General features: G+C 42.4%; 2 protein-coding genes across 7 annotated transcripts in view; one reads left to right on the forward strand and one right to left on the reverse strand.

Annotated features, from left to right (window-relative positions):
* The first annotated feature begins 605 nt into the window (after positions 1 to 605).
* On the forward strand, positions 606 to 21,585 carry PAX9 (paired box 9). Of its 6 annotated transcripts, none has more exons than XM_079307677.1 (5): positions 606 to 824; positions 1,727 to 2,353; positions 4,610 to 4,752; positions 9,574 to 9,726; positions 17,833 to 21,585. In XM_079307677.1, the coding sequence occupies exons 1-5, from the start codon at positions 821 to 823 to the stop codon at positions 18,085 to 18,087; spliced, it is 1,182 nt and encodes a 393-aa protein (XP_079163803.1). In that variant the 5' UTR covers positions 606 to 820; the 3' UTR covers positions 18,088 to 21,585. The 6 variants fall into 6 exon arrangements, with proteins under 6 accessions (XP_079163803.1, XP_079163804.1, XP_079163805.1 ...); XM_079307678.1 differs by having other exon boundaries at positions 4,613 to 4,752; XM_079307679.1 differs by lacking the exon at positions 9,574 to 9,726.
* The window catches only part of SLC25A21 (solute carrier family 25 member 21), a 230,537-nt gene continuing 225,046 nt past the window's right edge, over positions 18,693 to 24,183 (reverse strand). The window contains exon 10 of the mRNA XM_079307683.1: positions 18,693 to 23,397. Coding sequence (XP_079163809.1) covers positions 23,327 to 23,397 — 71 coding nt within the window. The 3' untranslated portion in view covers positions 18,693 to 23,326. The remainder of the gene's footprint in view (positions 23,398 to 24,183) is intronic.

Below are 24,183 nucleotides of genomic sequence, written 5' to 3' on the forward strand. Positions count from 1 at the left end.
GTTTCCTGACCGGTTGGTGATTTTCACCAAAAATGACTCAACTCTCATCGTTCACGGTCTTCTCGTACACCGCCCACGAATCATTCGTTAGCGAAAAGGTGCTTTATTATAACAAGACGATCAAACCCGCGAAGAACTTCTCCCCCGCATCCGCAAACTCAACGCGGCGAAACAGTGCGTGTGCCAAGACATTGCTCTGCTTCATTCGGGAAAGGGGGAACCGCTCTGCCGGGCTCGAAGCCCCTCTCCGGCTGCTTAGTCCGGGAAAAGGGCCAGAAAGGGCGGCGCTGCGTTACCCGCCGAGCCGTGCCCCGGCCCCGCGGAGCTGCCTGCCCATGCCCCGGTCCCCGCCGGCCCAGCCGTGCCCTGCACGGCGCCAGCCCCGCTCAGCACGGCCCGACTTCCCGCGCCACTCACCGCCGCAGGTGCGGAGCCGCCGTCCCGCGGCCGCCCAGGTGCGGAGCGGAGCGGAAGGGCCGCCGCCGCCGCGCTGTCCGTCATCTCCCCTGGCCACTGGCAGGGCGGCTGGGCCCTGGGGCCGCCCCAGGGGCGGGCTCGGGGGGGCGGTGGGCCACGGGCCCGGCCCAGCCCGGCCCTGCCCACGCTGTCCTGAGGTTGAAATGCAGAAGTCAAGGCTCTCTCGTCGGGATGTAGATTTCCTTGTAGTTCTTTTCTTCCTCACGCTACTGTTCTCTCCTTAGTGGAGATCAGAGAGGCTCGGGGCCAGTGCGGCCGGGAGCGCAGGAGGCCGGGAGTCGGTTCCCGGGCATAGGGATCCGCTGGGATTTAGGGCCGGCCTGGAGGTGCCCCGCTCAGAGGAATGGGTAAGTGGTCGGGAGCCGCAGGAGGGTTCAAGTGCTGTCAAGAGAGGGGGAGCACCCGTGCGCACTCATCTGCCACCGCCGCGGCTCCCTTATTGACTTTGCTCGTGTTCCTACAAGTTGTAAGAACATGTTGAGGGTCATGAGCAGGGGAGAGAGAGAGAGCTAATGACTAGTCGGCTTGTTATTAGTGTTATTAGGCGAGTGCGAGGCAGGACCGCAGCCGAGCGGATGGCTGGAGCCCGTGACACGTTGTATATTATTCCTGACACCGATCGTAGCAGTTAACATTTTAACACGCTTGTTTTACTGCCCAGTGTAATCCTGCTGTTAAGCGAAAGGCGCTAACAGCACCAGGAACAGTCTTTAAAAAGTTAGTCCCGACTCAGAAGCACCGCGCTGCCCTCGTCTCTCCCAAGATGTAAAAGAATTTCCTCAACTACTTTTCCTTCCTCCCCCTCCCCCACGTCTTAGAAGATGTTTTTCTTTTCTTTTTGTTTTCTTCGCGTTCCTTTTTCCTGTGGCAATAAAGCTGACTTGTCTGTTGGGGCGATCTCATTTTTCATCTCTGGAATGTGCTTATTTTTGGGAATATGCTTGATGCATAGTCCGGAGAACTCCGACATTTGTTGCCACTGATTTTCTTTCTGTCTGTCTTTTCTTTCTTTCTCTCTCTCTGTCTCTTTTTTTTTTTTTTTTTTAACCTCTCATTTCTCTTCCTCCCTCCCCCTTCCTTCATTCAGTCTCGGGGGCATCCCGCAATTATAAAGAAACGTGCGTGGAGTGACCAGGGGCGGGGGGGGGGTCCCTGTCTGTGACATCTGTCTGTGATGAGGAACTGCTCAGACGCCCCCTTCTGTGCCGTTCGCCGTGTCCGACGGCTGTGTTTGTGCATTTGCTTGCAGAACCTGCCTTCGGGGAAGTGAACCAGCTCGGAGGGGTGTTTGTCAACGGGAGACCCCTGCCCAATGCCATCAGGCTGCGGATTGTGGAACTGGCGCAACTGGGTATCAGGCCGTGTGACATCAGCCGGCAGCTCCGCGTTTCCCACGGCTGTGTCAGCAAAATCCTGGCTCGCTACAACGAGACCGGCTCCATCCTACCGGGGGCTATCGGCGGCAGCAAGCCTCGGGTCACCACTCCCACGGTGGTAAAACATATCCGGACCTACAAACAAAGGGATCCGGGCATCTTCGCCTGGGAGATCCGGGATCGCCTGCTGGCCGATGGCGTGTGTGACAAGTACAACGTGCCGTCGGTCAGCTCCATCAGCCGCATCCTCCGGAACAAAATCGGGAACCTGTCTCAGCAGAGTCACTACGAGTCTTACAAGCAGCACCAGCCGCCCCCACAGCCTGCTCTGCCCTACAACCACATCTACCCCTACCCCAGCCCCATCGCTGCTGCGGGAGCCAAGGTGTCCACCCCTCCCGGGGTGCCGGCGATCCCCAGCACCATGGCCATGCCCAGGACGTGGCCGTCCTCTCACTCGGTGACGGACATCCTGGGGATCCGCTCCATCACAGACCAAGGTGAGAAATGGGGGGAGTCGGGGCTACAAAGGCAGCCAAACAGGGCCGGAGGGGTTCGCTCTCCTGCTCCGGGGTTCTTTCCTCTCCGAGGCTCAGAAGGTGGTTTCGTTGTTTGATTCGGGAAACTCCTCGCGTTTTCCCCAGCAGCGGCCGGGAACTGTGCTTGCTGGAGGATGCGTCTCGGAACGTGGGCAGACCGCAGGGCCTGGGTGGGCTGCAGGCGCCCCAGCAAACATCGGCCGTCACCTCCGCCTCTCTGGCCCGGGCAGTGGCGATCCTGGCCGGCGGGAGCAGCCCGGGGGGCGGCGGCACCAGGACGCGCTCGGTCCCGGTCCCGGTCCCGGTCCCGACCGAGGCTCGCTGCCGCACTCCGGTCACAGCGCTGCCTTGGCGTTATTGAGAAGTCAATTTTCTGTAGTTTTCGCAATCAGGCCAAATTTGCTTCGGCAGGAAGTTCAAATGTCACCTAATTGCTTTCATTCCGATGCTGTATTTTCCTCCGAAGCGGTGGTCTAGGAAAACTAAAGGCCCAAATTTTGCTTCTTTTATCCCTTTCACATTCTTTGTGTTTCTGCGCCTGGAAACTGCGTCGCCTCTCCCGGCCGCTCGCTAGCAAGGGACATTTTTTCCATTTTGGTCTCTGCCAGTGAGCTAACAGTGAAAGCGTTACTCAAAGTGACACTGAAAACAACAGCCCGAAATAACCTTTGCCTACAGCTATCGCTGCGTCCCATTCTTCTCTCAGTATTAGTGGATACGTGGAAGCTGTGATCTCCGTTTTCACTGCCTTTTAAACAGTAACAATCCAGTCCTAGCAGCATTTCAAATGCAAAATGATCCTTTAGGCATTGCAGAATAATTTTCTTCTTATTTCATCAGAAAGGTGATCTTTTTTTCAAACAACATATACGCACTCACAAGTATGTTTTATTTATATGCATGCATGCAAAAAATTGTTTGTTCTTCTTTGCCCTTCACGATATAAACTTTATCCTAGTCCTCACACAAACAAACGTGCTTGTTTCTGAGTCGACTTTAACAAACACATGCCTGGCCATCATTTCTGAGGCAATCTAGAGGTAGTGCAGGCAATGAACATTAAAAAGAATGAGAACATTATAATCACATGGAAAATGCAGTGGGGTATTTTTGTTTGTTTTGTTTTGTTTTCGGTTTTGTTTTGTTGTCTTTATTTTTTTTTTTTTTTTTTTGCTAGTTCCTCCTTTATTAACACCACATTGGCAGGCAGGCCTCGGATGGTGCTGCCGGGTGTCTCGGAATCTGCCCCGTCTCCCTCAGCCCCCGCAGCGGCACACATCTTTCTGCAGTGTGAAATCTCCCCCCTCCCCTTCCCGTCAGAGGGTCGGGGCTGCGGAGTGGCCAGTGCTGCAGATGGGGGCTGTTCGCCCTTGATTTATAGGGTAAACTGACCTTGCTGACACGGAAAGGAAGCCCCTATTCATGGGAAAGTGTGAGATCAGCAGAAAAGGGCGCTCACGGAGGGAGCTCAATTTCTTAAGACAACTTCAGACTGTGCCTTTCCCCAGCGCGGTGGTGTCGCAGCAAAGCCCCCTCCCACGGCGGCTCCGATGCGGCTGGGCTCGGGGCAGGGCTCCCCCTGCGCCTCCCCGGGCTCCCCGCTGCGGGAATTTGGCCACTCGAGGAGTTTGTCCTCCTGCGAAAGATCCCGCTATGCCCATGGCGCGGCTGATAGGCGTGTAAATAATAGGATTGTTATCTCTTTTCCTCCTCGCTTTTTTATCTTCCTCCTTTTATTTCTCCATTAAATAAAAAATATTTATTTACTTTTGTGTTTCGTTTCCTTTTTCTCCCAAAAAGTGTTTGGAGCCCAGTTCCTACAGGCGTATCAGGTCTGTAACACGGTGTATCGTTTCTTCTCGGACTCACAAACACACACCCATAGGAGACACCCATAGGAGACTGGGGGACAAGTGCCGGCCGGCGGCTCCGTCCCGCCACTGCGGGGACGAGCGAGCCAGCCAGCCCTGGGCTCTCTCTGTGACAGGTTTCATGGAGGGAGCCGACTCCCTTCTGTCCACGAATCACCCTCTCAAGGAGCTTCCAGGAGCTTCAGCGAGGTGTGGCGGGAGAGGGACCGGCTTCCCCATAACTCTGCCCCATAGACTGCCTCCCATGGGGAGAGGGAGACGTCTCCATCCCGAAGCAAAGCCACCTCCATCTCCGGATCCCAACCTCTGCCTCTAACTCCCTCTCTCCCGCTCCTTTGCTTTCCAGCAGTGAATGACACTTCGCCTTACCCCAGCCCCAAGGTGGAGGAATGGAGCAGCTTGAGCCGAAACAGCTTCCACCCGCCGGCCCAGCATGCCGTGAACGGGTTGGAGAAGAACTCCCTTGAGCAGGAGGCCAAGTACAGCCAGGTAAAAAGAGAGGGGGGGTACGGGCGGTGATGCACAGGGCTCCTGAGCTCATTTTCGGGCTACCGTCTTTGGTTTGGAGCTGGTGCCGGACTTCCCTCGGTTTTGGTTTACAAAGACGGGCGGTAAAAACCCCGGCTCACTGCGCTCCTCTCTCCGCTCTCTGCCCCGGCCCCATCCCGCCGTGCTGCCGGCGGGGCGGCAGGGATCTCATCCCGGGCCGGGGCGGCAGCGATCGCATCCCGTCCGGGGCTGCCCCCGCCCAGCGGGCGCTCGGGACCCGCCGCCACCGCCCCCCGCCCCGGCCGGGCCAGCGGGCTCGTCCCGCCGCCGCCCCCGCCCGTCCAGCCGCGCTCTACTCCGTCCGCAGCGTGCTCTGTAGTCAGGGGAATAATTTGAAAATGAGGTGTAATTGCTTCCTACATTAAGCATTTTTAAACGCTTAAGTAGACGGCGAATTTCCTACGTTTTAATTACAACACAATATAACTGTTACTTAATAAATCTCTGTCTAAATCTTTGTACTTGCTAATCAAGTCCCATGCCAGGAGAAAAAGCTATAAAAGGCTCAACTGTTACTCATTGGGAAAGCACAGGTTTTGAAAACATTTTTTCCGTGTGATGGAAACATTTCAAAAGCATCAGAGGTCTCTCAGACGCACTGACTTCCCGGTCGCGCATTTGTTGTACTTAGAACTAAGTCGAAGAAAACCCACAATCGCTGTTTAGCATTTGTCCCGTTCAAAGACAGAAGTTTTGGACATATTTTCTGAGTTCTATGTCTGGTTTTAGATCCATGTAGAGCAGACTTTTGTAACTCGTGTTTGATGGTGAGAGTAGCTGAATCAGAGTCTTTCACGTTCAAGATGCAGAGCACAAAGTGCGGGAATACCTGCAACGAGGAGGCAGAGCAGGAACTACTGTAGATCCCGAGAGCAAGCAGCTACTTCATTACATATATTGCCTTTTAAACAATACCCACCCTCAATGCTGTCCTATTTGTTTTGTTTTTCTATTATTCCATTATTATTATGTTCATTTCGTATCACAAATAATGTGCGCTACAGTGTAAGCCATGATTGTATGGTTAGAGTTAGATTTAGCGTTACTACTTCTATAATTTTCTGTAAAGACTAGAAAAAAGCAGCAAAAGTCTTGCTAAAAAATAATAGATATAGCTTGTCACTATTCTGTAAGAGCAGCTGTACTGTGGCTTCATTGTGTTAGGTTCCAGGATGGGCCTTGTGCACACAATCCTGCTGAAATATTCACAGGATCTTGTCCATAGGCTATAAACCATGGCCTCTGATGGATCTCATTTACTTCAACAGACATGTTGAGGAAGAGTGTTTTATAAATTTCAATTTATAATAATATTGAGATTTCAATTTATAAATTCCGGTGCTGGTTTGGAAAATATTCTTTACCTTTTCTTTTTCTTATTTTACCTTCAATATTTATGCGTTCGTCTTCATAATAAATCACTATTCTATTGTCAATACCAGTTTTACTTTAAAGTTTTGTTCAACCTGAAAGGTCACCTGATAAATGTTATTTAAGCATACATACTACTCAAAATTTGAAAAAAATTACTATTAATAAAATGGAATTAATTTGTCCAAATAAGCTGTCCAGAGAGTTTCAAAGGGCAGAAAACCCTTATTAGGAACTCCACTCTCGAATAAAATATAGAGGAGGTTCTTCCCTGCTTCTCCCCTGTAATAATATAGGTAAACAGAATTTGGCTTTGGAAAGTTCCAACACATAGACCTGTCTATTCATATAGTATTCAGAACTGTTATCCAGAGAATTAATTTGAACATGCATTAATTGCTTTGTCTGTCCCAAGTTCACTACGTTGCTAATTTTGAATGTGTTTTTAAAAATCATGCTAAATAAGAATGGGAAAATATGATTATTTGCAGTTTTTGCCACATTTCTTTTGCCAAAATATTTATTCCAGACAGTGTGAATTTTATGAACTAAATTCCTGCTGCACATAGCACCAACTTACTGCCTTTTTGCTGAAAGTGCAGTGAGTCTGGAGTGAAAGTCTGTGACAGTAAAGACTTACAAAATTCTCTGACATCGTGGGATCCGTGGTCTATTGTAATGTTTAATGTTTTGGGTGGAAAGAGATGAGCAGGGAACATGAGAGAATGTTGGTTCATTTGTGAATCTAGCAGGAGGGTATCTTGAATGGTGGGAAAAGGGGGAAGTCTCAGGAATACTTAATATGCCAGAGACTACAGTGAAATAGGCTCTGTCTTTGTACTTTGGGGTAAATGCTATTTCCTTATCTCTTTCAGGCAAAACTCATTACAAAAGTTTTTAAGGGTCTTAGGGAGGCAGATATCAGAATTCCCCCAGAGAATTAAGTCATTGTTCTGTGATATTCCAGTTTTATGCCTGTATTATCAAAACCAGAGGTGTCTACAAGAGGCAGGAATCAAGTGTGGATGGTTAACTTGGACTTCCCAATTTCACCACAGGAGCAGAAGAAATGTGCTCTGAAGCAGGTTAACAATGCATTTTGTGTGATAGGTAATTCTGCATTTTCCAATGAGTATCATCTCTGTATTTAAGCATCACCAATATCCAAAGTTCACCTTTCCTTTGCCTGCAAATAGCTCAATAACTACAAAGCAAGTGAAAGACTTGCTCCCCAGCCTTAGTCGTGGAAGATAACATTTTGCTTCTCAAGAAATCCTCTGGATTCATAAAAATGAAGACCAAAGAACAAGGTCTTGTGTACTTTTACAATACATTTATTTGATCACGTCTTTTAAATTATATACATTTGTTTTAAGACATGGAATACTGTAGGCTTTTTGTAGGCAAAACTCTTATTGACATCCCAGACTTGTTGGGCAGCAACCAAGGCTGACCTCTCCAATCAGTTCCAATGGCTACATTTCAGCTCTTGTCCCACACATTAGTGGGAATTCACCCACAAAAAAGGCAGGAAGTCTTTACATTTTTGCCTTGACAATATGCAGTCACACTAGTTTAACATGAAACTGAACCTCTGGAGGTAGAACATTTTTAATTTTATGTATTATGTATTTCCTGAGGCTTTTGTTTGCAATGTTGTTCATATTTGGGTTTTGGTAGTTGAAAGCTCAGCCTGGCTGTGATTCTGTACAAAGCATTCCACAGGAAACCAAAAGATGCCTTGTCAAGTTTCTATTCAGGTTTAATTACCTGATGTCCCAGGTTGTCATTTATACGCAAGCAATTGCATAATTTCCCTGGTGTATCACACTCACAGATTTGTCATATTGCTTTCAAACAGGGTGGCTATGAATCAGAGAAACTGAAAATATATTTTTCCAAGAGCTTGACAGTTTTTTGTTGCACACATTTCAAACAGAGTTTTGTTATATTGCATTATTTATGCAGAGAGGTGCATTCTGTGTGGTGTTCAGGTGCTTCTACAGATAATTATGCTATTGTTACAAAGGATGAATATTCTGAGTATTTTCTTTTGCATTGCACAGTTTGTACTGACTACTGCATTAAGAAAAATAGCTGAAATGACTAAAATATGAACACCTTTGTAACCTGCATTCAAAATCAAAACATTTAATAAAACATGTATTATATTTAAAATGCAGATCTCAGACATCTGATGCTTGTGACTTGCTGGACTAACATAACAGATTTTCAAAGGGGAAAAAATTGTGGTCTTTATTTACACATGTATGAGAATGAAGAGGACCTGACATATGTCTGCATGGTTTGCTGAGAGGCAAATAGCTTGGAAATAATTTCTTTTCGGAATAACTTTCTGTGCGCATTGCAGGAAGCAGATGTGCATATTGCCAAAGGGAGCTGATACTCATTAATAGGAAAAAGCTTGTAACTGGGGGGGGGGGTCTAAGAGCAAGCTCACTCCTGAAAATGGTACACTTGTTTGGAGCCTCATCCCAAACCTCCTGGAGCTGCAGAAACCCCCCTCCTAATTCAGAGGGGTTTGTGAGCAGAGTTCGAGTGAAGTCTTCCTCTGACACATGGCCAAACCCCTAAGCAGTAACTACCCTAGGTCTGTCTCAGCTGAACTTCCTCAGCTGTTTAGGGGCTTGAGTTTTCAGCATTGCTGGGACATCACTCCCTGTCCCTCGGCTGCATTCTGGCTGGGAGCTATGAGCTCTGTGTGCTGCAAGTACATAAGGGCAAGGCTGCATTTTAGGGCAAGTGATTGCAACTGTAGGTGCAATTCTGGACAATTACTTACACAGAAAATGTAGGTAATGTAAATATTTAGTTCCTGATCTTTCATTTGTAGATGAACAATGAACTATGTATTCAATGGCCATGCATAGCTTAGAACCCACAGCACAGGGTAACTTCTTTGGGGAGAGCATTAAAATGTAGCCTTGAATATTATGGCGAATTATAAGATCCTCCTACACACACAGAGTACTGAAAAAAATAATTAGCAAATTACTTATTTGGCATCTTATATTATAACACAGGATCCAGGCAGTTGGATCTGTGCAAAATCCATCAATGGCAAGGTCCAGACCTAGTGCTCCTCAGTCATACCTAGGCAGGAGAGGGGGGTGAAGCTCTGAAGGAGAGGTGTTAATTTGCTTTCTTGCCATCGTATCCAGCAGCATTGTTAGCAGAGACTGGTGCAGGGGTTCAGACTTTGGCTTGCAGACTGTCTGGTTCTGTGTCACTCCCACTAGGATCTCCAGACCAGGCCTGCTATCAAAGCATTGCCACTAAGCCTGCTCAGGGTGTAGGCATCCTTGTCATTGCATGTTGTGGGTGAGGGGGATGAGCTGATCCCACTACATGCACCCGATTCCTTCCCAGGTGATCTGGATGGCACCCAATTCGAACCCCATTTGTGAGACCTGCCTCTTACTGGCCACCTGCTTCCACGGCCAAAACACAGTGCCCTGTCCACCAACCCACATGGCTTCAGGGCACTCCACCCGGATGAAACTAATAAAGAAAGTCAGAGAGGTGAGTGAATGGTACCATGATGACACTCAAACTGCACTCTAAGCACCTTCTGCTCGAAGGACCCCAACCCACCAGGACAAACACGACAAACAGGACCAGGGACTGTAGAGTGGGAGTGATGGGAGATACCTATCACAGCCAGGGAGCAGAGTGCCAGGAGCAGGGGTATTAGGTGTGATTTGACCTGTTCAGTCTTGGTTCTTGTAGTAGATTGGGAAGTATGTAAAGACTGCATAGTGTGTTTGAATTGTGGCAATTTATCAGCTTTTAGGAATTGCCTACACACCTAGTCATGACAACCACAGGCATTCAGCAACTGCTGGGTGGTGGATTCACCCTCCCTAGTGTAGCAGCTTTCCAGTAACTGCCTCTGCAGCATCAGAGATTTGAGACATAGGAGACTGCTGTTTTGGCTCCCCCTGAAGAGAACAAGGTGGGGACTTTACCAGTTTGACCCCATATTTGCCTAGCTTCTAGACATCAAGAATCCCTTTGAAGTGTTTGTGTCCATAAGCCTCATCTCTCAGCTTCATTTAGATAACAGCATATTGAAATGACAATATATTGCTAAGTATATAATATTAAGAAGGCATTTTTCATAGAACTTTTCAGTAATACATTATGGTATTAACCAACAGCATAGAAAAGAACAAATGTTTATTTCTTCCAGTGTATTTGGTTGTTTAGTGTCCATGTGTGCCCTGCCCAATTCCAGATTTTGCCAAAATACCAAGGGGGAATTATTGTGCAAATCTGTTCTAAAACTATGGGAATCTGTTGTTAATTCCAACTCAAAGGAGTTTGCTTATATGACATGGGGTTTTTTATTCTGTCCTTTCCTATTGTCCTCAAAAGTCCAGTATATCTGTCTAGGGAAGACTTAAGTTGTGTTTTTGTCATCAGAACCAGGCTTTGTGCTTACAACAACCAGGATTTGTGTTCACCCCAGTTTGTCATAGTCTGGTTGTGAAGTTTGTTTAGTGGTAGAATGTTCCCCCAGCCCCAGTGTCTTCATTGGAAAGGCAGTGGCTTTGATTTATATTATCCTTCTTAACTGGAGTATAAAAGAGAAGCAGCCATTCAATGACAGTGCAGAGCTTGAACTATAATCTGCATGTAGAGAAATTTAGGTGGATGTTAGTGTGTGCTTGGTGTGCTGTGGCAGACCTCACCGTGCTGTGAAAGATGTCTAAACCCATCGCTCTTCTGGAGAAGCACTGGAAACCCTTGCTCCCTGCTTTTCCCTCAGAATGTGCTTAGGTTTTACAGCAACCTCTATCTTTCTTTTATCCACCATGCCTTTTTCTCCTAACTCTCTTTCCTCTGTGTTTTTTTCTTTTCTTTTTCCTTCTCCCCCTCTCCCCCCCGCCTTTTTTTTTTTCCCCTTTTTTTTTGTTTCTGCTGCAGTTTGCTTTGGAAAAGACTTAAAATGCCCCTGGCTCCTTCAGGAAAGGATTGGTGATGGTGTGTAAATTCAAGTTACTATTACTATTTCCAAAACTGGGATTTTATTTCCCTGAAGAGGCTGAGATTTAAAACTGGATAAGAAAATATAATTTAGAGTGATCTTGATGCATGTCCCAACTATAGTTGAAACACTCAATTGATATTATCTGATTTCTGTGTTATTCACTGCAGCTGGGTATGGCTGTAAGGAAAGGAAACAACTTTAAGTTAATAAAAAAGCACATTAAACACGGGGAACGGGATCTGCTCATTATGAAAGGACTGTACTTTATTTTAGAAGGCAGTAGTGTGATTTTTTATGCAGTACATTGTTGTGCATTGAATTTAATAATGGGAGAAATAGCTGTAAAGAAAATATTATATTTTTAAGAGATAATGTATAGGATCGAGTAGCTAACTATGTTTGAAATGTTAGAGTGATGTGAATTAGTCTGTTTTAATTGTGGCTTCAACTAGAATGCCAGAATTGCTTTGCACAACTTACAGTGAAAAAGAAATAGTGTAATTCTCCATTCTTGGAAGGTCTCATCCTTTTTCAAATCACAGTTTTCTGGAAATCGACTCAGTTCAGCTGAGCAATAGAACAGCTCTAAGCTCCTTACCCATGGGTTATTTTTAAAAACTTCCCAATTCAAATGTATTATCACCGTTCACTCTTTCTTGAAAATAAAGGTAAATATTATATTTTATAATATTATAACAAATTAATATCCTATGTGCAAAACATTGCCTCTTTAAGATTTTTTTGCATGTCAAAGTTATTTAATGTTTAATTTAATGCTAATTTTTCAGTCTTATTCTCTGCTGATTGCAGTAAAATTAACAGCAAATCAAATCAGGAATATGTTCAATAAAATAAGTTAATTCATCTAAGAATATGGATATTTAGCTGAATATGAAAATATATTTGCAAGAATATTTCCTAGCACTACAAAAACCAAACCGTGATTTGCAGGGTTAACTCTGGCTAGGTTATTCAGATACACCGTAGCAATTTTATCTCATTTTTTTTCTTAAAAATATTTTTAATAAGAATCATTATCATAAACTGGGAAAATTTACTCAGTGTTCACTTTTGTAAGCCTTCTTCTTTAGGTAACTGTGGCTTACCTGTGACTTAATTTTAGTGGAACGCTGATCTGAATGAGTATTTGTGCTATCACATCATTATTCCTGTTAATGCTGTAGCAGTGAATTGCAGCTTCAGAATTTAGCTCTAATTTAGTATCTACAATTTCTACAAAATTTTAAAACCTAAAAAATTGTCAATTTTTATTACTTAGACCATATAGTAATGCCATTTTCCTAAATTATACTTCTATTACTGGCCTACTGCTCCTGTTTTACTTGGAAAAACTTGCCTTGAGATCCCATATGTTGGCTTGATTTATAAATCATATTTAACCTCAAATTATAAAGGGAGATTTAGCATGTTTGCTTCCTTAATGTTTGCAGTTTGTGCTTGATTGCTCCTTGTCTTGTTGTCATAGTTGGTTTTAACTGATTATGTGCATGTCACTAGAAATGAGATATCCTTTGGATTTTTGTGCTGATTTGTTCTTCTGATGGAAGGACTAGATATTTTGCTCCTTGCTATACTTTTTCTTGATGTGGGAAGAACTACTTCTGCAATAGCTTCTTTGTGACTGTGTTTTCAGGCCATTTGGAAAAGATTCATCATTTCTAGAAAATGTTTGAAGGTTTTCATTTTGAAAACCAGCAGCGAGAGGGTGTCAGTGTGTGTGTGTGTCCCTGCAGAGAAAGCTGCTGCCAGCATCCTCTGTGCTGGGCAGCCCTGCTCCAGTACCTGATCCTGTACCTGCCCCACTACCTGCCCCACTACCTGCCTCATTACTTGCCCCAGTAGCTGCTCCCTGGTACCTCTGCTGGCTGGTTTCAGCTGCTCTAGGGGAAGGGCTGTGCTGCAGGATCAAGGCAATGCACTGAGCTTGCTGATGCAAGGACAGGAAGGATTCATTCCATCCAAGTTAGGGTCAGAACTGAGAGATGTAAACAAAACCAGCAACCTGATTCACCAGAGGTGTGTCCCTTAAGCCATGACACAGACTGAACTTCTGATGACTGCAGCAGGGGATTTTGGGCTGAGTCACTGTCCCAGCTCATTCAGGCTCTCAATTAGGAAACTCAGACTTGAAGGTTATGCTGTTTCTCCAGAAATATTTTTTAATAGTAATTGAGAATACTTCTACAAAGCCTGCATTCTTAGTCCGTGCAATACATTACAATGGCCAAATAATTTAAATAATTATAAATAATAGCAATAAGAAAAATAATTCACATTCTTTTGGACACTCACTTTGGAGTTTGACTATAAAATTGAGGTGGCATCCATCTGTAGCATCAAATCTGCTAGTTTGTATTCACAAAAAAGTGAAATTAGATCCTTTATTGTCATTAATGATAGCTAACATAAATACAGGTCTGTGATTTTGAATGTTAAAATTCTGGGTAATTTTCTGAAATGTTTAGAAGCAACATGGGAAGATAACATAGGAATGGTCTGATTTTGATACTGAGAGAACACATATCTAGCAAGTAAAAGTCAGAGAAGCAAAAGCAGGGAAGGCTATGAAACAAAATAGTAAAAAAAAAATTGACTGCGAAATTTGTCCAGAAAGTTTGTACCCTTGTGTTTTCTTACTGTGAAGGAGAGAGGGGGCTGAAGCTCTACAACACATTGTACAAGCACAACCTTCAAAACAGATATCGAGGTGTGTGGTGGTTGCCTCTGGTTTGGGGAAGAATTGTTCCAACTTTTAGGATTCCAAGCAACTAATGGGAATTACTTATTCCAGTGATATTCTCACATTAGCTTGCTTTCTAGACTTGCTTTTCATCCACCCACTCCCTCTGTGTGGCAAATCACAAACACACTGAAAACAATGACATAAAAAGTAGTCTGTAGTTAGCATTGTATCTAAAGTGACCAAAACTAAATATTCCATCTGTTAAAACTACTCAACCAACTCCTTTACTGGTGAAAATATGTGCAATCTGCTTGTTTCAGCAGTACTATTTTGTGTGACCTAAAGCAAGGCTTTATGCCCACCCTGGTTTTGATTTCCCACCTCAATATTCCTCTTACTGTCGCTGGCAGGTATCAGCAGCAACTTGGCAGAAAGGCACCAGACCAACTTGTGGTCCTGACCCAATTTCTCTTGTTTTGCTGGTGTCTTTAAATGAATTTGTGAGTTGGTGGGAGGTCATGTGTTCTAGGTTTCAAATGCATTTCCAAAATTTGGAAATATTTATGCTATTGGTTGTCTCGAAACATTGATAGAGGCAGCAATTGAGAGCAAAAGTTTCTCTCTGATCTTTGTAGAAGCCAGAAAGTAGGCACTTACAAACAGGAGCCCTTATCTCTTACACAGCAGAGGTTCTTGTTCAGCTACAACTACATGTTTGTTTGTTTGCTTTAAAAAATTAGATTTCCCTTGAAAAACGATGGTTCAAATTAAGAAAAAAAATATTTATAAAACTTAAAAACCAGGTTCAAGAACCTCTGCACTTAAAACAAATTCTTAGGGTTTTAAAAATCCATAAACACTGTGGGGTTCTTGCACTCCTAATTACGAATGTTTAGATTTTGGTCTTCATTTCCTCTGATTGAAATACTGCAGGATGAATTATTCATCCAGTATATACAGGGTCATGGAACTTAATCCCCTCCATTTATTTTAAGTGAATGTCATGTTTGTAAAAAGTGCCAGATTGACAGACAAGATTCAACCCTTCTGATAACCTACACTTTGTATCTAAGGCTGTTTAGAACTAAAAACTCTCGTGTCAGGACTATTAGATCAAGTCTTTCACAGATAAAAATCAGAGATGAAAATTAGGTTTTTTTGGTTAGTTTGTTTTGTTTGGTCATTTTTTCTATGTTGGTTTTTTTTTTATGATTTATTTTTGAGTAGTTTTAAATCTTACAGAATGAGATTTTTTCCATCCTCTCATCTTTTAATTCAGGTCAGAGGAAGCCTCTGACTGCTTTGTGGGTATGGCTCAAACTCCCCTGAGGCAGAATTGCAATCTGTGCTGGGCCAGTTCCTACCCATCCCAGTGCTGCCTGCCTGGCTGAGGGCATCTGTGGCATCCACAGAATCATGGGTTTGAGTGGTACAGCTTTGTAGCAGTGCAACAAAAATAAGAGTGATTCACCAGTTCAGTGATGACAGACAGCATTGGTGGCCTCTGACAGGTTGCAGCTGGTGGTCCCTACACAACTGTCTCCACATCCTGCCCTCAGTAGATGGGGCAAGATCTTTCTGACATTCAGAACAGACTCTAAAAACAACAGTTTTCACAGCTGTATTTTGAATAAGAGTGAGTGTGCGTGTGCATATAAATCTATATAGCTATTCTTTTAAATTAAAGAAAATACAGAAACTAGTGCCTCTTGGGTCAATTTCCATCTGTTTTACCAACAACCACCCAAGTGGCACCTACAGTAGGATTCAATAGGAAACCTGGGCTTCTCCATGAATTATAGTCCAAAGCCTTTGTGCCATAAGGCCACAGAACATATGTGTGATTGGGTCAAATATATATCAGCAAGCCTGTGGATAAAATATTTATCAACAATATCTGCATTAATGTCAGGTGGTCAGGAGCTCAGATTTGCCTCAGATCATGCAAAGTCATCTGCTTATGGTTGCTGAGGAACCCCTGGTGGCCTTGTCTGTAGGAGATGCAGGAGACCAGGACATGGGCTTGAACACTGCTAGACATTGGAAAAGCAGCTTTTTAGAGCTGCACTTCTTATTTCCAGTAAATTCAATGAAATAATTTTCCACACGATTCAAGAACTGTACTGATCTGCAGTTCAATTATTTGCAGGTTTGTATTAATTAGTATTGTTGCAAATATTGATATTAAAAGCTGAGGCTAAAGTGTAATTTTGAGTCACAGTAGGGGGTATGTAATATGAGTACTGGTCAGATAACATATTTGCATTTTTAAAAGAATAAGGCAAGTTCAGCTTCAATAAAGTATTTATGGATTTTGAATGACAAATATATTGCTGCTGCAGCTGTATGTTTGTACTAATTAATATTTCAATTGGAAGCTTGTGGCCAGGATCCCATTGCTGTCTCCTGCTGCTTTAGATTTCTGTACAGGTTTATATTGACTGAGTCCAGCAGAATTACTGCTTTGTTTCCCAAATGACAATGAGAAGATAGTCTAGACAGTGGAACTGTGAGCTACAGGGATAGGAAACTCATGAGCCTGAAAAGAGGCCAGTGCCCTTTATGAAGGCAAATACTGGAAATCAGGCAGGTGCAATCCAGGCAGAAATTGAACAAGTGAAATGTTAACATCATGTGAAGTTTTAGCAGAAACAAAAGTCTGTTTGATTTCTTTACTCGGCACCATTCAGATTGGGTCCATTTATACTGTGTGATGATGCTACAGGACTTTCTGAATCAATACTCTTCTTTCATATCCAGATAGGAAACATTTTTGAGAAAAAATTCTACCCCAAATCCTAAAACTAACACTCTACTAATTGAAACTTAAGCAAGATAAATGATCTTGGTTTGTACCTGCTGTGCTGAAGAAACATTTATGGGTGTGAAATAAACTACCAAACACTTTTTAGTTAAATAAGGAGTCATTAATTGTGAAATCATACCACTGCTGACTGAAGGACTCTCCCTTCTCTATTTAAATAGAAACCCTTCTCTCCAGCCTACAGAAGGACCTAGGAAAATAGCTTGCAGGGAAGGACCCAGCCCTGCAATTGTTTTGTGCACAGAAACCCTTTTGAAACCAGGAGGAGCTATGAGCAAAGAACATTTGCAAATTTTTTACCCCAAGTATCTAGAAAACAAATTTTTGAAAGACGACATCAATACTACTATAGTTCTGACTCATGCTCTGAACAAACAGTTACCAAAGAGTTCGAGATGTTCCAGCTCCCCCAGCCGCTGTTGCCTCTTCACTCCGGGGAGTGTTGCTTTCAGATTTGTGTCTGCACCTGCCCATGGCAGCTCCTTTGGGGCCAGGGGAGGTGAGGCACAGGGCAGGGTCTGTCTCTGCTGCTGGGATGGCTGTGGTCACTGCACACCCAGCACTACCTAACGGGCTTGTGGCAGTGACCAACACCCTGTGCGGAATTTGGGAAAGGTAGGTGAATGCTGCAGTTCTACTCCAGCCTGTGGAAATCATTGCCAAGTGCATTAAGGTGTTCAGTGAGAGAGAAGGGAGAGACTCATTACAAATCCCTCCAGTAGCTCTCCAGTGTAATGATTAGATGCAGCCGTGGGCTTTTAGCAGCCCATGAGCAGCAGGAAGGTCGAAGGTGTACAGTGGGCTTTGCAGTTCCTGCCCCGCTCTTGCTGTGTGCTTCCTAAATATCTGTTAAATATCTGCTGGTGGTCCCTGTCTGGGACAGGGGTGAAGCACTGATCACAGTGGGGTCACTGGTCTTTAAAGCAAAGCAGAAGGGGTCATGAGCCTCTGAAATTCATGGGAATGGTCATGGATTTCTCTCTTGGTGTCTCTGCTGGCCCTAATTTTGGTGCAAAGTCCCAGCAGCATGTAAGGGCAGCTCATGTTATGCCAGACCCAATGTGTCTTACTCTCTCAGAAATCCTTTTCCCTTCGCTCTCCTTGCAGGCACCCAATGGCCTCCCAGCCGTCAGCAGCTTCGTGTCGGCGCCGGCCATGCCTCCCTACGCCACGCCAGCCCAGGTGTCCCCGTACATGCCGTACAGCGCCGCTCCCTCCGGCTACATGGCCGGCCACGGCTGGCAGCACGCGGGGGGCAGCGCGCTGTCCCCGCACGGCTGTGACATCCCCGCCTCGCTGGCCTTCAAGGGCGTGCAGACAGCCAGGGACGGCGGACACTCCGTCACGGCCTCCGCGCTCTGATGTCCAGCGGCCCAGGAGCACCACGAGCTCGCTGGCTCCAGGGCTGCTCTCCTCATGCCAGCCAGACATGGTATTCCTCCTCATGACTTGTCTCCCTTGAGGCTTTTGGGATTGAAAGAGCTGCAGACGACACCAGAAACTGAGAGAAGCATGGTGTCGCGCTCTTAAAGACTTTTTGTGTCCCTCAAAGGGCTCGTGGAGCCTTGTTCCACTCTCTCCTGGTCAAACCACACGTATTTATTCTTAATCATCACAAACTTTCTAAATGTGCAATTGTTACTAAGATTTGTGCAAAAATCAATAAAGAAAAATCACCACGGAAAATTCTGCAATGCCTTGAATCAGCAAAGATGGCTGAATGGGAAGTGTTTGCCATTGCCTAGAGAACAACCCTTTAATTGATGAGATTATACAATCCACTGTTATTAAGAGGTCCTTTGCTGTTGTTTTATTGGGTTTTGGTAATCAAATATAGAATGAAGGCAATAGGTGGCTTTCAGATTCTTTTGGCATGTTGCCATTGTCAGGCAGTAGTAAGATCTTTGTGATTTTATCCATTTGTAAATAGAGGCTTTCGACAGCATTTGTTTTCACCTTTCAGTACATTTCTTACCTTTTTTTTCTTTTTCTTTTTTTTTTTTTTTTTTTTTAAGTTAAGAAGATGATTTCTAGTTATTTTCTATGTCTTTGCATGGTGGGGTGATAGGTGATGTGGTTTAGGTAGGGGTTTTTTGTCATGTTTTTGTGTCTACAGTGGAGGCTTCAGCATCTTATAAAATAGTTATCTCTTTGGCAGAAGAGTCAAAGACAGAAATCCAGCTAAGTGACTCTCTACAGCTATACCCAGCCTCCCAGAAACACCACATTAATATGAAGTGTACAAACAGAAATGGATGGAAAATACCTGAACAAAATGGAAAACTGTAGAGGTTTCTGTTAGTGTGCTGTTAGTCTGCTGTTAGTGTGCAACCTGTGCAGAGATGATTAAAAAGCCCTATCAGACAAAAACCCCACTGAGAAACAGAATTGTACCATCATTCTCTGCTCACTTATGTCCAGATTATGTTGTAATCTTTAAAGAGGACCTTGTCTTTAATTCCTGCTTTAATGAATGTAAAGTATGGCTCTTGATAAAGTTTACATTGTTGTTCTGAAGCATTTTTCCCCCTTATAGATATACTGGTGGTGGTGCTACAAACAGAGATATTATTTAATATTAGCAAATTTCCTTTCTACATTTCTGTATGCAGTGGCAAGTACTCCGTGCCAGTTATTTTGCTTTAAACTTTAATCCCAAGAGAGCTAACATTATGATTTTTGAAAATTTACCTGTTTTCCTTGGGCAATAATAAAGTTCTGACTATTATTATGCTTTTCCCATGCTGTAGGTATGTTCAGAATATGAATGTTGGAAAAAAAAAAGCCTGGTGTGACACTTCATATCCATCATAGACTATTAATATATTGTGTATTTTAAAAAGTGTTTTCAATAACTTAAATTACTGTAGACATTGTTAAAGCAAAGAAGAAAACACGATTCTTCATATATTTTTCTATCTGCATCCCATATTAAACACTGATTCAGTGGGAAAGTAAAATACAGTTCCCTCTTAAAATATAGTTACCTTTTTGTGGATTTCCAACTTTCATCACCAAGATAGCTGTGAGTGAATTTTCATAACAGTCTAAGTAACCAGTATTTATGTCATGTACAGCATGTCCACTGAAATATGGATGGACTCTGCTGGCTGCTGCCACCTTTGCTTCTTGCACTAAAAAATAGCTAACAGAACTGCATTTCTGTAAAGAACACAGATATTGTAAAACAGATATTGTATTTTGGCCCAAGGAAACAAAGATCTGATCTTGGATGTGATTCATGTTCTTCAACCTCAAAGGTATTCAACAGCTGTTTAGCTTTTATGAGATGCTGAAACCCTTGAAAAAGTAGAACACTTTTTCAAGAATGTTTCTTTGAAACCACTAAAGGCAAAGCACACACAAATTCATTTCCACTCTGCCACACTGCTAGTGACGTGATGGATGTTATTCTGCCTTTATGCTGTTATATCTGAAATAAGATGAGCCTTAACACCACGAAAAATAAATCACTTTAATACTAGACAAGTTGTTCACTAAAGGTAATATGGGGAAAAAAAAGATAAGAAAAAGATCAAGTAGATAAGTGATTAAGTTGGCAAGAGGATTTTAGTTTTCAACTTAGTTGTTCTACTGGATTAGGGAATTGAGTGAGCCTACCTATTGTCTTCCACAGAACTCAAACAAGGGGCACCAAAGGGAAAAGAAAACAAAAAAATAAGGAAGACAAACTTTTCAAAGCACAGCATTTTGAGCTTCAAGACTTCGCAAGCCTGTAGTATAGTGTGCCTGTGTTAAAAATTTTCCAAATTTTCTTGAGTAACATGAGGTCATTTCTGGAATAGAAGTTGTCTTTCCTGACACTCCAATGAGGAATTAGAGTATTTTGGGAGACAGAGAGACAGATCCTTAGCTTCTACCAGTTATTTTCATTATCTTCAGCTGAATCAGGATAATTTATTAAACAAGGACAGGACATGATGTGAATGATTCCTCCCATGGGACACACCATCATAAACCATTTTTGTTTTGTGTTTGTTTAGGTACAGCTCTCCGTGCATCTGCCTGCTGTGCATGATACCTTGCCCCTGAATGGGAGGGAATTCAGCAGGGCTGTGTGCACAGTGTTGCTCAGAGTGAGCAAAAGTGCCTCCCCTTGGCTCTTGGTGAACTGCCTGTGATGGATTTTTTTGGTGTGAAGTTTCACAGATTTCTTTCTAAAATGTAAACCTGTGATGTAGAGCACTCCTTTGCCCAAGGACTATTTCACTGCTTATACTCATGGGTAAATTGAAAAGTGCAACATGTTCACTTACTAACCACACAGCTCAAAGCCATTTTACATTAAAAGAAAAAGAAAAAGGGAATTGTTTCCTAAAAATAATAAATAAGGGTTTACTGCTGCTGTCAAGTACAAGGGTATAAATCTGGAATGAATCCACTGAGATTAACAGATCCACTTGTGATATATTCAGTAGATGTGGGTGCAGAATTAAATTTTTAAAATTCTTTAATCGGAAAAGTCTACACTTCATTCCCAGAGTGTTAAATGCTTCCAAAGAAATCAGTGAAACCCAATAATCCTCCCTTCAACTGAACTGTGTTTGCAAGGTCCCAGTACAGAAGATCTTTGGTGTAAATCTGAATTTCAGCCCACACTACACAAGGAGTAATGGGGCACTGTGCTGGCAAATTCATAGGTTTGTTTTCCCATACCATGCTGTTTTCTGTTTTTGATTGTTTCTCCTTTTATCCAAGATTAGGCTGAGCTACTAACATAAAAAATCATGTTGGAAAGGATGTAAAACCAAAGGCTATATATGTATATACAGTATGTTAAAAGCATTTTATTTTTATATTTTGAATGCTCTAAATTAATAAAAGACAAATTATAAAGTACTTTGCTTTAGTTTTTGAAATTATCTTAGTAGTCTCTTCTCTTTGGCCAAGTACTGACAATAAAATGCAACGAGGAACACTTGCCTTAAAGCCATAAACTTTAACAGAGCTAATTTTATTGATTTTAGCTATTAAATAGCATAGGTATGAAAAGTCACCATTGCCAAATTCAGATAAAAGAAAGGCTTATTGAGCATGTTAATACAGGCATCCTTGAAAGTGCTGAAAATAGATTTCTATTTTTAGATTTTCATTTTTTTTTTTAAAGTTTTATTTTTTTCTATTTTTTGCTTTTCCAATGCATCAAAAATACTTGTGAAAAAGAGACTTCACACGTGAAATGCCATTTTCAAATAACAATGCAGAAAGATACTTCTTTAGGATTGCTAAGGAAAACATTCATACCTCCTTCAGAGGAAGGACCTTAATGTTAACAGAGTGAATGTAGTATGGGCAGCTACTGAAACTTTCAGCAATTGCAAAATATATTCTCATTTGAGAACAAATCAAGATAGATAATGGAGGCATTTTTATAACAGAATAATGCATGATTTTAAATTATTTAAAGAGTTTTACAAAAGAAAATGTAGAATGGCACAACTGCACAAACAGGAACTGTGTCTACAGTCAGCTTAGCAGAATTTACTGTATTTCATGGAGTTAGAACAGCTAGTAAGAACACAAGTACATCCCTGGAATATTTATATTTAAAGTGCATTTATATTAAATGTTAGCTACAGAGCAACTTTTTTTTTATCTACAGAAAGGCTCATTTCTTGGAGGTGTATGACTAGCCAATTACAACTGCAGATGTGCTGTCTATCAGCCTACAACTTTGGTTCACCATTCCATGGTGGAAATGAAAGGCTAAAGGGGCAGTCAAGGTGCACTGAGCATTTTTATCACAGGACAGCTCTTTTGGGGTAATATATCAAAGTGGATAAAAAATTTGCAGGAAAATCTCATATGTGTAAAATTACTTTTTCCTGTTAATTTATTTACTCATTTCTTCTATGAATCCCATATTGGTTTACTTTTTTATGTAACTTGATGTATGTGAATTTCTTTCAGTATCCTCTACAATCTGAATTAGATTTATATAATATATATGGCTAAGAACAAGTGGGATATTTAGCAGAATGCATGTTTTTAAGGTTGTGGCTCCTTGTGCTGTCCTTTTCTCCCAAGAACTTGAAAAGGTCTTCCATGAATGCTGAAACCATACTGGGCTGAATTGAAACTGGACCCAAGACTGACTGAAGGGTTGCAGAGTATGGATAATTTTCTTAATGTGGAGTCAATGGAGCTGTCAGTTTACATTAGCTTAGTATCTGCCCCCCTAGGATTATTCTACTTTTTCCTTTAAAATACCCTGAAAGTTTTTATTTTGCCATTTCAGCTGAAATTTTTTAAAAAGTATATGATTACATGGAATGATTCTGTGTGAAAGAAATTTCAGTTTGTCCTTGAAAAACTCACTGTCTTATGTCTGCTTTATATTTTCTCTTGGTCCAGCAAAACAATTACAAATGTGAAATGATATTTAATTATGCACTTGCAGAAATGCATGTACTTAAACGTTTTCTTGGATCAGGATCTAGAGAGCATATTTGTTTGGATCTGTATTAACATCAGAGCAGTCTCAGAGTATTCAACACTATAAGGGATAACAATCACTTTTGCTTTATTATAGTGTATTTTAGAATGCATGTGATTTTAAAGAGTACATTTTTCAGAAGTGCTACTTGTGATGAACTGTGTCCTGCAGCCACGCATAAACGTATTCATAAACCAAAAGCATCACTGCACCACCTGGAAGAAAATATATCATTTTACTGCACAGAAAATCCAGTATTATCAAGACTTTATAGGGCATTTCTAGTGTGCAATATAAACAAGAATATGGCAAAGCTTATTTACAAAATAGGTAATTCTACTATTTCCAGAGCCCACTAAAAATTCACAAATTCATACAGCACACCAATATTACTTAATAGTAGATCATAAAGTTGATAAAAATAGCTTGTATATTAAATCAAATTCACCCTCAGTGTGGTTTTTCCTAATACTTTTTTAAGATTTTTTTTCCTTTGTTCTTTGAAAAGTGAAACTTTACATCTGAATATATGTATATTTGTGTGCCTGTTTAATTAGATTTGGCCATGAAAGAGCAACTTGACTGGTGGAATGACAAAAATGCATCTTCAGGATGATAAAAATGCTTCCAGGTAAGAGTCAAGAGAGGTTTTCATCTATATTTTCACCATATCTAAAGCAGAAAATCATGGTGTGGAAGTGAGTATAATCTTTCCTGGCTAAGAATCCTCTGGTAAAGTTTTGATCTAATGAAATGGCACTATTTGCTAGAATTGATGACAGTATAAAATCCCAGCTTGAAAGCCATAAAATATCTTTACTGTTAGTGAAGCCAGACTGGAACTGGGCTGTAATTACTGTATGAGATTAAAAAAGGAAAATTTAGAGGGTATATATACAACTAAAAACATAGAGAAGCTTCTAGTTGGAGAACATGGATGAAGAGAACCAGGCTGCATGAGTAAAAATGTATTATTTGTGGGGGCCAGCACTGGGGCATAA

The sequence above is a fragment of the Erithacus rubecula genome, assembly GCF_903797595.1.
Source record: "Erithacus rubecula genome assembly, chromosome: 6".
In the NCBI taxonomy this organism is placed as follows: Eukaryota; Metazoa; Chordata; class Aves; order Passeriformes; family Muscicapidae; genus Erithacus; species Erithacus rubecula.